Raw genomic sequence first — 14,097 nt, 5'->3', positions numbered from 1 at the left:
TTCTTTTCTCTTCATTTGAGATGTTGCAGTTTTCAGTGTTTTGTAGGAAGATTTTTTTTTACTGTGTTTTCAATAAAGTCTGATTCACAGTGGGGTTTTGATGCTCTTTCATTTCATGCCACTTCAGTGCCCAGGGAGCTACCTTGGTCAGAGGCCTTCAGGGGGAAGAGGCAGCCACGTAAACGGCTCCGGTCTGCGATGCTGCGGACACAGATTCCATCTCTTGCCCCAGTGGCGCTGGGGAAGGGGGGTGACAGTGGGAGGATGTCGCTGAAGATGCTCTAAGACCAGACACGAAACTGAATATGAAAGGAAAACAACTGGGAAGCAGCGTTGCCTCTTCTAAATTTTATTTTGGCATCGTTGTCCATTAAGAAAATCACGTTTTTATTGGAAAAATGGGCTCTGGAGTTAGAAATAAAATCTGCTGTCAGCTAAATTTGGTTAGGTAGACCAGTGGAGGATGTTTACATCAACATTCAAGAATCTTCTTTTGATAATATGAACGGCATAAAGGACAAATGTGTCTTTCTCCCAGGGAAAACTCTTCGAATGCTTGAAGACAGGTGTGGTGAAACAAGTGTGAACAAGAGAGCAGCACCGTCTGCCGGGAAAACGGGCTGCTCTTCCCGGGAAGTGCAGAGGGAAGGGGGAGAGCGGGACTCAGGGGCATGATGCAGATGGGGCAGTCAGCGATGTCCTGCCGAAACGCCTGAGTAAGAAGAGCAGAGCAAAAGGAGTCAGGAACAAGCTGTGGCCCACGGAATCGGGGAGGCAATGACAGAAACAATAATACGAGGGTTGAAAAGTATTGTTAAGTTATGCACATGAAGTGCGTTTTCATTACACTAGTAACACTTGAACTCTTGGGGCTCTTTAGCTAATTAACAGAGAAATGCTGCTTCAGTAGGAGCAAACCACAGTTTTAAAATCTTTTTTAGAAATTTGGAACAGTTGGACTAAACTAAGAACAGACAGATATGCTGAAAGTCTCATGCCTCTAAATTGATGATGTTGCTAAATGCAAAACTATCTAAATTTAATAATAATAGCAGCACTAACTGACCTGCATCTGTACCTTCTCCCAGTCGGGTTTGCCTAGTAACATTTCTTTTCCTTCCACCTGCTGAAACGCATCTCGACTTGCAGCTAGAGCAGAATCGATTTCAGAAAAAAACCCATCGAGATTTTTATCATAGGAGCTCAGCAGCCGCCTGCTGATGTGTTGAACCTGAAAAGAAAATAAATGGTGAGTGGAGCAGAACTCTGAGTTATTTCTGGGTACAGGCGCAGATATACGCTACATCTGTGCGTGAGTAATGCGGGAGTGGACAAGGGCTGGGATTAATTCCACGCTCTCCCCAGGTTTTGTTTCCTCCTACGCTCGGCGTCCCGGGGCTGCCGAGGGACCTGGAGCAGCTCCCTGGGGCTGATGGAGCAGGGAGCATCACTGGGAGCACCACCGGAGCAGGGAGTGTGTCCAAGCCCACGCCGCCTTGCCCAGCTGGAACAATCTGGCCTGAAATCCACGCTCAGAGTGGCTACTGTTGCCATCAGCACCTCAGTGGCTGAAGGGTGTGTAGGGAGTCCCACAAGTCTTAGACTCGTCCTCTGAGACTCTTCTGGAAGGGTTGCCATAGTTCTAAGAAAATGGGAGAGGTGTCAAATGGGAGTCCCTCTACATTTGTTCTTTGGAGTGCCGACTTAACGGGAAAAAGGCCGAGCTGCCTGGTCAGGGAGCCAGGAGCAGGCAGGGGTGGAATTGGAGGCCACGGAGCTCGGTGGGAGCTGGGCCTTTCCTGCCCTGTTTCTCTCCCCTCCTCCTGCAGCTCTTCCAGCTCTGGGACCACTGCTGCGCTGCCCCTTCCAGCACGGAGAGGAGGGGAAACCCACAGGGATATTAATATTAATACAAATAATATTTAATATTGAGATATTAAACTTTGAATTTCCCATGCCTCCCCCTCAAACTATGAAAAGCCTCTAGCAGCACCTTCATATGATGTGCAAATACACAAGTGTCTCCCACAGAAACTCAGACTGTTTCTCCTTGAAGATTCAAGGACAAACGTTAGAAGTGTCCAAATAAGGGACTCTAACAAGCAGCACAGGTTTCCTTCTTGGAGTCAACACTACCTCTTCTTTTTATTTTACTGACTTGGTATTTTTATTATTATCATGACTTAAAATATCTGCAAATGGCTTTTAGAACAGGCTGTGGAAAGGAAGTGTCCATTCAGGTTTAGCTGTATTAGCAGATAGAGCCGGTGTAAGAGCACAGTGCAAGGAGGAGCAACGCCCAGGGGCGCCAGGTTCAATGAGCAGCGGGAGCTGAAGGTCTCTGTGGAGATGGAGGGTGAAGCTCTGCGCCTTGCCCAGGGCAGAGGGGCGCCCGGGGCTCCCTCGGGACCCTTCCTGGCAGGGAAACCAACCCGCCTGGCACAGAGGCCCCAGGGCAGAACAGGCACCCGGTGCTGCTAACAGCCCCACAGCGTGGGATTCAAATGCCACTCGAGTTATTAGTTTGTCTTGAGTGTTTTAATGTGATTATGTATTTCTACTAAAAATTTACTAGCAATGTTACTAGCAATGTTAATCTAAACTGTTTCACCTAGGCTGAACTGTCCCACATTGTAGTGTGACCTACTCTTCCTTGCTTCATTTTTAAAGCTACTGACTTCACAAAGAATAGGAGAAGATTAGATCTAAACCTTACATCACTGCTGCTTTCTGTTCACCATTTCCAGCCTGATTTATGCTTGGTCTTCATTTATATTGGTATCACACGTGAACACCTGCATGGTCTCCATGAGAGAGCCAGGGGGGGTGAAGGAAAGTCAGAGCTGCCCTTCCTGTCGCTTCCACCCACAGCTGCTGGGGTCCCACCCTGGAGAAAAGTGACACTTTTAACTGGGCCTTGTGCAAAGGCAGGGCCAGCCCAGGAGCAGGTGGGCAGCCCCGGGACAGGGATCAGGGAGACTGGAGCCCAAAGGAGCCCAAAGCAGAGGGGCCCAGGCTGCCCCACTCTGCGCTCACCCTCTGCTTTCCCCTTTCACTAAATGCTACTGAGATTCCCTTTTCCAACAGAAACTGTGAACAAGGAGGAAACCCCTCCTGTTGCCTCAGACAGGCATCTATGAGGTTCCTCTGCTGCTAGGGTAGTTCCTCACGTGCCTGGAGCTCCTCCTGGACTTTCTGCTGCATGACCTGGCCCACCCCATACCCACCGGGCAGCAAATGAAGTCTAAGGGTGGAAAGAAAAAACTCAAATTTATCCCCAAATTTATACTAATTGGCATTATCAGTATTAAGCAGCCGTGTGAACAGTGGTCAGAAAGCAATAAGCATTTTTTACAGTTTGGGTGTTATATACTAGAGTGCAATTTAAACATGTACTGGGTGAACTAATGTGGAATTTAAATGCTAAACCCATCTGTGTTTCAATCAATAATACTGATTTTTTTTTCCAGAACTGAATCCATTTCTAAAAACACCAGGCCTCTATCTTCTCTGTCTGTGACTTCTTAAAACCAAAATACCATGGCAGAAACCAAGGCTCTGCCATCCTGTACCCACACCAGCAGCCGCAGAGCGGCACAAAACGATGATAAAATAAAGCGAGGAAACAAAGCAGGGAGCTGAACTTTGCTCACGGGGAAGCCTTTCTAAGTGATCCAGTGTCAGCAAATTGCTTACTAATGTGTTGACTTATGGCAGCCCTCAATAGTAAAATGAAAAGGCTGGAATTTACAGCGTATCAATGCATCAGCTGATAAGCTTTTACTGGTTTAATATCCTCCTCGTTTTGCTGCTTGGAGCCGCTTCAAGTTAGCAACAGAATGTTTGCCATGGCCCTGTGATAAAGGAAGTCAAAGGACTAAGCAAATTCGAGGGCCATTATAGTGTTTGGGGAGATTTAAATTAAAATTGTTGAGAGGAATCGCGGGGAGGGGGAGGAGGCAACTGAAGTCGGCCACATGTCACGAGGGACTTACCTGCCTTCCCGGACAATGGGAAGAGTTTTAGCGGAGTTGCAGATAGGGTAATGCGTTTGGAAAGATTTAACTGCGCCAATAAAGGGCCACGCTGCAGTTAAATGACATTTGCAAGTGACATTTATAGGCAGGATCAAAGAAATCCAGTGGGCAACACGCTGCCTGGTAAGAGCACACTGCTTTCAGTGCAGTGGTGTTAAAAAGTAACAGCGTTTGGTTGCAGTGACCCCCTGTGTCTCCTTTGATCTAAATTATTAAAAATTTGATTGGTATAATAAGAGCTGTATCCCCTTGAAGCAAGTAACGTGCATGTTTCCCAGTACTAATATTTCAGGTGTTATTTCTTATTTTGTGACATTTATTCAAGAGTATGCAACTTGACATTTAGCCCTTGTGATCCTTCGAAGCGAGGTAGGGTTATTAAAAATCTAACTGCTAACTTCTGATTTTCCTTTCCCCACTTGTCTTGCCCTTTGGTTGTGCTAACATTTCAGGAGTGACATTTGAAAAGCACAGCCCAAGTCAGAGAGAGAGAGAGAATTCATTCTAGAAAAGCTTTCTAGCATCTGGGAATGGATAGCTCCCTGTGCAAAAATACCCCCGTGTTTTCATTAAGCAGCACTTAGAAGTGTAAGAGCTAAGAGCAGGAAAAACTCATCTCCAATTCTCACTTGAACACCACTATGAAAAACAAGCATATATCCTTTAATCAGAAATGGTGGTAAAATCCTTGAGACCTGACTAATCCATGTGAGGACACCTTATAAATTTCTTTTTAATAGAAGGTAGGAAAAGCGTTGCTCATTTTTATTCCTTGCAAAATGCTGAGGTGTTAATATGAGAGTTATTTCCTAATGCTGTGTGGACTACATGCAGAAACTGCAGTATGGGAAGTATTTACTGTGGGTTACAATCAGCTGCTAAAACATGGGCAGTTTCTATCAATTCATTTCTCCCTAAACAGTAGTTCACATAAAGTGTCCTTAAAGGGAGGCCACTGCTGTTAGTCCTATATGATTAAAGTGGTTAAAGAAATAAAATGATTGGTTTGAACCTTCCACTGCCTTGGCTTGGAATTTGGGTGAGAGTACTTTCCCAGTTGTGTGCACTGGTTGTATGAGTTACTTGTATAAATTTTCTTCACTTGCACCTTGCAAATAAGGTGAAATGAATAGACCAAGAGAACAGCTGCTTCCAAGGCTGCTTGTTGGATATAAGAAAGAAGTAAAGGCAAAAGTACAGAGCTGATGTTGAAGAGTTTTGGTGTAAGGGAGCTGAATAAAAACACCAAATAAATAACTGCAACATACCTTTTCTTCAAAGAACTGTCTTCTTAATCTGCTATCTTTAGGAGGCACTGTTTTTCTCAAGTTTTTATACCATTTTCTAACAACATATCCCCTCCATGAAGCTTGAATTCTGTAGGAAACAAGATGTTATTGCTCAAGAAATACAGATTTATCCAATTTTATTCTTTATGTGAAACAATCATTTTGCACATCTAAATAAAAAAACCCATTTCCTTTAGTAGTGCACCCATCCAGGCTGTAGTTTCTGATTAAATCAGAATCTTAACACATATGGATTGTTATTTAGAACTAAATAATGTCCCACGCCAGCATGTTTGGGAGCGGCTTACCTGACAGCACACTTGACTCGGAACAAGCGTGCCCCGTCATGGATCACTCTGGTCTGATACTGTTTCTTCCTGCACATAGGACAGGACTTTTTACCTGTAAATTTTTCAAAGGCTTTTAGGCAGGCCTGAAAGAAATAACTGTAATTACTTGCAATATATTTACATATCATTGGAACAAAAGAAACAGATCAGATATCATATACGAACTTTTTATTCATCAATCCATAAACATTCTATAAAATGTATATATCTGTAAAATAGATTTTTTTAGTCTCTATATAATCCTGTGAGTTTTTGTGAATTAAACTGTTCCTGTTTAGTATATAAATTTGTGTCTCAGTTTTCCCATATATTTGACAAAAAGGTAATAATATGGAAAAAAAAGAACTCAAAATATCCTCAAACTATATTTCTTAGAATAAAAATCAGGACTCAAGATTGTTTTTCAATATGGATAGATTTAACTCATTAAGCTATTGACTTAAGTAGTTTAAAATGCTCATGTATTATGTGCTTGAAGAGTTAAGCAAAAATGTACTCACTTTATGAAATACATGGGAACATGAAAGCAACACCTGTTTTTCAAAGATAAAAAAAAAAAAGACTTTAAACAGTTTGGAAAGCTGAAAGGAGAAGAATGTTGACAATAAAAATTGTGACTGTCAGAAAGGCCAGCAGTTTCTTTCTATTATTGTAACAATCTTTCTGGTGAAAGTAAAATGAGTCTTTGATAGAAGTAACTTTATAAAGTTACTTTATAAACTACATGTTAAACCAATGTGTGAACTTGGTGTTAACACACGTAGAGTGGCAGAAAGCAAGAAATGCCAACTGCTAGTTATGGGAGCAAAAGATTATCAAAAAAGATTATTACTTAATAATAAAAGATTATGAAAAAAGATTATCACTTAAAATGAAAGCTGATTATTTTTATTTCCCCTTTCCCCACAACGACATTACATTTCAAGAAGTGGTAAACATCAAGTGCAGCATTCTACACATAAAAAAAAAAAGCGCATGTTCACCGGCAACAAGAAAACCTCACCTTTATCTGACCTAAATTCCCACCAAATACTGGTGATCTCCAAAATGACAAAAGACATAGAATTGGACAAAAAAGGCAGTTGGTTCTTAGAGGACAGAAAAACTAGGAAAGGAGTGAAAACTAGAACAAGTAGTGTGCACTATTGAGCTGGCAAACACAAAAGGATTAATGGCTAGCAGCCAGTTGAAGGGAAAGCTTTCAGATACAGTGCCTTTTTTTCCCTTGAGCTAAGAAACATTCAGGACAAAAAGAATTCCAGAGGCATTTCCCTTTTTGTGCCAAATCTCAAGTAAGTAACCTTTGAAAGAGCGCTGTCTTTTGCTCTTTCTTTCAAGGTTTAGCTTTTTAGGGTAGCCACAGATTGGTAAAATGGTCTTGTTAGGCCAGCTCCTTCTTCTCCTTGGGACAACTGCACATCTCCTGCTAATGTGGAGGTGGAGGGAAGCAAAAGCTCTCCTTCTAAAGTCATTAAGAACCCTGATTCACATCACAGACTTGGTGGCAACAATCTTCAGGGAAAAACGACACAGGGAGCAGACAGAAAAAAAATAATCATAAAAATAACATGGAAAGAAACTTGTAATCAATTGGACAATTAAGCTAACTACTCTCATGACCTTTCTAAAGCAGCACTTCAATCAGTCGCTTGTGCCTTTTGTTTTAAGGCCTTCGGGATGACACTAGAACCTCACAGAGCACGATGTAAATACAGTTAATGCTGCACATATGCATTGCGTAAAGGTACCGAGGCAAAAACGCAAGCAGTTCTCCAGGTGAGCTGAGTGAATGGAATTAAGAGCACCCCTACTTCATTTTCCAAATACAAATGTCCATTGAACTGAAGAGTAATAAACTTGTGAGAAAGGAAAATGTATTTTAGAATGGTGTAACTGGTGAATATTCACCATTCTGAAGGACCAAAGCTAAATCATAGCTAGCTGGAGTTAGAAGAACCTACAGAGTAGCCTGCATTTGCTTTGCAAGGTTGGATAAAAAGCTGGTTTACATTCTTTCCTACTGTCCTAACTTCAGCAGTGAGGAAACCTCACCAGCCTTTCTCTATCATGTTTAAGTGGCATCTTAAGATAGAATTTCATTTTTCTTCCTTCTTCTTTCAAATAATGGCTTTTAGCAGCAACCATGGAAAAATTTCTTTGCAGTACACTATACCAAGTCATGCTACAGTTATATATGTACCTGAGGCTGGAGAGCAAATTCTTCCCTGCAGATTGCACAAGGCTGCACAGAATCTCCCTGCTTTATGGATCTCTGCTTTATTTTTGCCCATTCTTCAGCAGTAAGTGGCAAGGGAGGAGGCTCAACCAGGCCTAATTTCTGAGCTGTGGACAATAACAATAGCAAATCACTGAATAAAACCCACTGACATAGGTCAGATGCAGATAGCAGATTTCTTCCCCCACCCCTGAAGTAAAAACCACTAAAAATACTTTTTTAAAAAAGCACTGTATACAAATTTATCAGACAAATTACCATAAGACAAACTACTTCTAACTATTAGTCATTCAATAATTATCAGAACCAGAATCATCTTTTTCAAATAGGATTTATACAGGAAAGATTTAAGTGTAACCTTTTATTTGCCAAAAATTAATTTATTTTGATACCTGTACACACCTATTAAGATAAGGATTATTAATTAGATTGTAACAATGCAAAATAATGTAATTTTAAATCATAAATACATACGCAAAATCTCTGTTAGAAGTTATTTTGACAGTTTTAAAACACTGTATTCTTGTATTCTCAAAATTTAAAAAAATCATAAGGCAGTACAATTAAAACCAGCTGCTGCTGCAAAAAGCTGAAGTATGAGACTGGAGGATGCAAGAGGAGGAGCATTAAGAAAGAGCTGTCACAGGAAGCCACTTTGAACGTCACTGCAGTAGCTGAGCTTGTCAATGTCTAATCACAACAGCAAAGTCCTTTGCTGGAAGCCCATGAGATACCTTCTTAAAGAGGGAAACAGTGAAGATGTCTGCAAATGTTCCCTGCAGATTTAAGAATATCAATGCCATTGAAGATGATCATAAGATCATCATTGTTGTATTTCAACAGGGAATAAGGTGGGAGTAGGTACAATAAAGCTTGACCTACAACAAAGAGGAACTTTTTTGTCTTGAGGCCCTGGAGGAAGCAGCTCGTCTGGACCGACCCAAGTGTGTAGAAATGCCCGAGACAAAAGCCAAGGAAATGAGTCCATGACAGGATCTGTGATGACACTTCCTAAAAACAGAAAGGAAGAGGGACCTGCACTCACTCACTAGAGTGCAGGCTGATGAGGCACAGGTGGGAGATTTAGCTGTGCATAGGGAAGGGAAGGTCAACTTTCATTCATATTAAAGAACAGAGCTTACCAAAACCTTTGCACAGAACAGACATTAATAAGCAGCATGTATTTGCTCTAAATAAATATCAAAACTCAACCAGACACAGTGTCCAAACCCATTATATAGATTAGGCACAAAAAGGGTTCCTGACAAACCACTGAAAGGAGGGGGTGCAGGTGGTCCTCTTGCCCAAGTATACCATTATTCTGGAATAGCACTTTTGAGAAAAAAAAATCTGCTTATCTATCCACAGATATGTATTGTCAATCATTTAAAATTTGCACAAAACTGTCTTTGATCTTTTTGCTAGAACTTCTGTGAGGCACTAAAGGAATTCTTCAGAAGGTTTTCTGCCTTTAGCTCACACATAACTTTCTTCAAGTACACACTAATTTGTCTGCACGTCTTAGAACAAATGGATGACTTGGGGATTTCAAGCTGTGCCAGGTTATACGTTTGGAACTATATCTAAATAGGACTAAACAGAAGTAGTGTCTCCTCTTCAATGTAAATTTATATGACTAAGATTTAATTAGCTTCTCAGCCTCTCCTACTTTGGTCCATAACTATGATTTTTGGCATCAGTGATTTTTTTCTGGACTAGTTTGTATCCAGAAATGCTCATGCAGGAAGTCTTCCCGAATGACCACTGATTGCTCTGTCAACTTGAGCAAATCTTTGGCAATCCTGGTGAATCCAGGCTGAAGCATTCCTAGTCTTGAAGTTGAATTTTGTAGCATTACACATTCCAACTTGAATTACTGGTGTAAGTGGTTCCAAGTCCTTCACTACCCTTATGTAAAACCATGCACATCATTTGTTACTTTTGTTTTCCTTTTAAAAGGTATCAACCACGGATTTCATAGTGCCTATAAGCCCAAGTATCAAAAGCAAATTTTAATCTGTGCTGTAGATGACATGGTGACCATATGTGAATTGTCTAATTGTCTTGCAGACACATTGGGTTAGTTCCCAGACAACGTGGTAAGGAGATACTAGATGTGGGACATTCCCATATGTTCTGAAGCTTTTAGTGTTTCCTACAAGCTACAGACTAGACTTCAAGCCAGTCAATGCCAAGCAAGCAGAAGAGTGCAAGTATATGCACTTACAGGACTCTTGTTTTCAACATAAAAATCCACACTGCATTAACTAAAACCAGCATTGTCTGTCCTCTCATCTGGGGCTACCGTTGGTACTGTAAAATAATGTGAGCTTCAAGAGAAACCACTAGGGATTCTGTAAGCTGGAATCTACAAACTAGCTCTTAAAGACCATGTATGAATTACACAAATGGTTATCAAAGCGGCAAGAAAGTTCTAACCAGAAATATCTTCTCTTTTGATCATCCTCTTGAAGAGCAGAGATAAGTGTTTCCTCTACAAGAGTCAAATTATATTACAGACAATAAAGGTTTTTGTAAGATAAAAATTGATACATATTTTTACTATCATATCTAAAGGTGAACGAATAAAGAAACAGGATAACATTTTGACAATCCAAAACACACCGTGCCCATCATTATAATGACAAAACATGAATAAATGGAAAGGGCCCAGGACAGCAAGGCAGTCACAGTATGGAAGACAGTAAAATGACATATAAAATGTTTAGCAATAGCTTCTTGCAAGTACTGTGATCGGAGTGTGTGTAAAGGAGGACAGCAGGACAGTTTTGGGAAAGTCTTTCATATCCCCTCAGGGTAAGAAAAAAAATGCTTATTTGAGATTTTCACAATGGATGATTAAGGGTGGAAAATAGGAAGAGACTTGATGTGAGAACTGACTTTCAAGTAATATAGACCAGATAGAACACCTGGGAGAGCCAGGCTATGCAGAGGAAGGAGACACAGTTGAGGAAGGAGAAGTGGCAGCAGGACATCAGTGATACAGGGTTGAAGCAAAAGGCTCCATACAGATAGTCTCAAAGCAGCAGTTTGAATAAACACAAGCCATAAAAGCTGTGTTATTACATCAAGATGTGCACACGTTTTCACCCTTATGCACCAAGTGTTTACCAGCCAAATGCATTTGCTGACGCACCCATTTATAATTGAGTTATTTATCTTAAAATGAACATTAGCAATGCAATTACATACATTAACCTTCAAATTCTAACTACTTAGCTTTCAAGATGCAAGTTACTCTTTAGAAACATATAGTTTTGGGGGCCTCTGAGATGTTGTTTGATATCCACAGACTCAAGAAGGGAAAATTGCATTAAATTACCTTTTCAGTGTTGTTTCACAACTGTAAAGTTTAAAAAGCACAATCCTTATTAAAAGAGAAAGGTTGATAAAACTATTAAAAATAAGGCAAACTATATTAATAAGCAAACCCCAGAAACAATTGAAATGACTTTTTAAGATTTTTCAGCACGTTCTTTGGAATCACTTGCACAAACAGCCATGTAGGACCTCAGTCAATGCTGCGATTTAAAGAGAACATACTTCGTGTTTCTCATAATTGCAGAGGAACATGCTCACACTTGGACTGCATTTTTTCCCCACAACCTTTAGCTTCCATAATCACTTGCTATTTATATTTGTGTTAACCTCAGTCCCTCTTAGCTGTTTTTTTCCCCACTATCCTCTCTTCTTTCAAATTGCTCTTCAGACCGAACCAAACAAAAAAAACCCTCCCATCTTTAGAATTACAGCCATGTAAATATACTAATAATCACCTTGTCTTGCTACCTTTTGTTCCATCCCTTGTTACACTCATTTGTTTTGTATTATCTTAAGTTACCCTCGTAACCCTTGCTTGATTCCAAAAGGCAGATGCCTGTGCTTGTATGGAGCCTCACTGATTTACATGGTTCTCTTCAGAGCTGGGACTACTGTGACAGTTTCTACTGCAAAAGCAACATGATCTTCAGAGCAGCCTGAGGGCATTTTTAAGCAAAAGAATAAATAAAACAATTAGTAATGATGATGAAAGCTTATTACTTAGAATTGCCATTTGGGGCAATGGAAGGCCCTTTAAAAAGGCTAATCAAGACAACCATGAGGATGGAGAAGACATTCATTGTTCATTGCAAGGACACTATAGAAATCTTTAGAAAAGAGAGAAAGAAGATTGAAACTGACAGCTGGGAAGCAGATTTTGACTCCTCATCTGCTAAGATGCTCCCTGGCGTTGTTTCTAACAGCAATATTATCTGTCACTGCTGTACTATTATAATGCTTTTTAAATGTGAGTTTTCTCACCAGGCATGGTTCCAAGTCCTCACATCTGTGACTTTTATCTTGTTGCATGTTTGCTTCTCGATTTGAAAAAGGTATTTAACTACAGGTGTTAATTCTTCCTGGGTTTAGCCCCAGGACCACTGTAAAAGCAAACCTTTTTAACTTTGAGCAAAGGTGGGTATATATTAACAATGAATACATTTAACACAGCACTAGTCATGTCTTCTTGCGATGTAAAAAAAGCAAACAGTTTCAAATAAACAAAGAATTATCTTACCCCTAAATAAACACAAAATCCAAATAGTTGATGTTTTGAGAACATAAGATTGTGATAGTGTGATAGTTACGACTATACATATATAAAATTTGTATTAAAGAATTTAAAAAAACACATAGAAAACTGTCTCTGAAAAATCTCCTTCAAGACATACCAGTTTCCTTTTCTACTCTCATTGTCAAAAGCTCCTAAGATGACAATGAGGGTAAGAAAAGTAAGTTTTAATATATTTCAGATAGAAAAAATCCAAATTTAAGTAACTGATGAAAATTCTGCTGTTTAAATAACTGTTTACATCATGGCCTCAATTGCTCTACAAATTTTAAAGTAAGATCTCATGTTGGTTAGCATTACATTTGAAAAGAAACTTTAGCTTCTGTGCTTTAGAACATATTAAAGTAACAAATCACGTATCAGAATATAATGGTTTACCTAAGGTTAGCTGTGGAGGATTGGGATCAAGAACATACTCCTTTTCTGAATCTTCCTTTTTTTTGTGCTGAGTGCTCTTTTTTCTTAGTCCAGTATCTACTATTGCTCTGACCATCTCTGTGTTCACAGGCTTAGAAATGTTCTTTATATTCTTTGACTTTGACTTAAAAGGATCCACTAATGAAAGATTCTGGAGCTGAAGTTCACGTATAATATGATCTTGTAAAGCAACTGCAGTAACTGTTATCATCTCTTGTTTGGAGGAACGGCCCTAAAAAAAAAAAAAAAAAACCTTTCCACAATTAATATGATAAATGCTTTTTAAAAAGATATATTATAGTAAATTAAAAGAAATTCTGCTCTTCACCAATGTTTTTTACTTGCCAAAGACTTTTATACCCATACAACTCCTGTACTTGAAACCTAACATACAATTATCACAATATGCAATTTAAGATTGATGTTTCTGACGCATCCTAGTTTCGGCTTATAACAAAAATCAAAAGAAATATTTAATATAAACAATAAATCAAATACGAGTAATGTTTAAGTTTTAATTGCTTAGCCCATGATTATTATATGCAATAAACTCATCAAGAACTACAAAAGGTTGGCATGCCTGAACACATTTTCTTCAATATAATTAAAAACAATTCCAAAAGCTAACCTAGTCTTCCAAAACACTGAATGTAATCAAGATTATATTCTTTTTTTTTTCTTTTATAAAGAGAATGGTCTTTGCTATCTATTCTCCATCAATCCCCACCCTAACACCTTATTTTAAAAGATGTGAACTTATACCTTGCAAAACCCATGCTGCTCCATTGACAATCCTCAGTTGATTTTGCAAGTCATGGGGCTCTACGAACAGAAATGCACAAGAACATGAATTTTATTTATCAGCGGAGACAGTCTCATCGAGAGCAGAGTGGAAACTCACACTTTAATTCATCTTTTCATGGGCCTGTCAGCACGGAGAGCTTAACACAACATGTGTTTGACCTGCTAAACTCTGGATCTGTAAACAAGGGATTACACCTCCTCTGCTGCCAACCTTATCCTACCCCCTGTGGTTGCTCTTAACGTGTACAGAAGACCTTGAAACAGCAGCTTGGGTGAAGAGGAACTCCCTTCGCTCGTATGTATTCCTGAACATGTTACCTTAATGCCCAGC

At 39.7% G+C, this 14,097-nt stretch overlaps 1 protein-coding gene across 2 annotated transcripts; it reads right to left on the bottom strand.

The window, feature by feature from the left end:
* Positions 1-373: 373 nt before the first annotated feature.
* On the bottom strand, positions 374-13,769 carry RNF32 (ring finger protein 32). Of its 2 annotated transcripts, XM_026052988.1 has the most exons (8): positions 13,725-13,769; positions 12,924-13,194; positions 7,877-8,019; positions 6,177-6,209; positions 5,635-5,759; positions 5,306-5,414; positions 1,067-1,231; positions 374-712 (listed from the first exon to the last, which is right to left on the bottom strand). In XM_026052988.1, exons 1-8 carry the CDS (start codon positions 13,746-13,748, stop codon positions 473-475), a joined length of 1,110 nt encoding a protein of 369 aa, XP_025908773.1. In that variant the 5' UTR covers positions 13,749-13,769; the 3' UTR covers positions 374-472. The 2 variants fall into 2 exon arrangements, with proteins under 2 accessions (XP_025908773.1, XP_025908774.1); XM_026052989.1 differs by lacking the exons at positions 374-712; positions 1,067-1,231 and adding an exon at positions 3,692-3,854.
* Positions 13,770-14,097: the final 328 nt, after the last annotated feature.

Source organism: Nothoprocta perdicaria, unplaced genomic scaffold (assembly GCF_003342845.1).
Source record: "Nothoprocta perdicaria isolate Ctin4 unplaced genomic scaffold, notPer1 scaffold_95, whole genome shotgun sequence".
NCBI classification, from domain to species: Eukaryota; Metazoa; Chordata; class Aves; order Tinamiformes; family Tinamidae; genus Nothoprocta; species Nothoprocta perdicaria.
The sequence above is the reverse complement of the archived record's forward strand: the minus strand, read 5'-3'. Positions and strand labels throughout refer to the sequence as shown.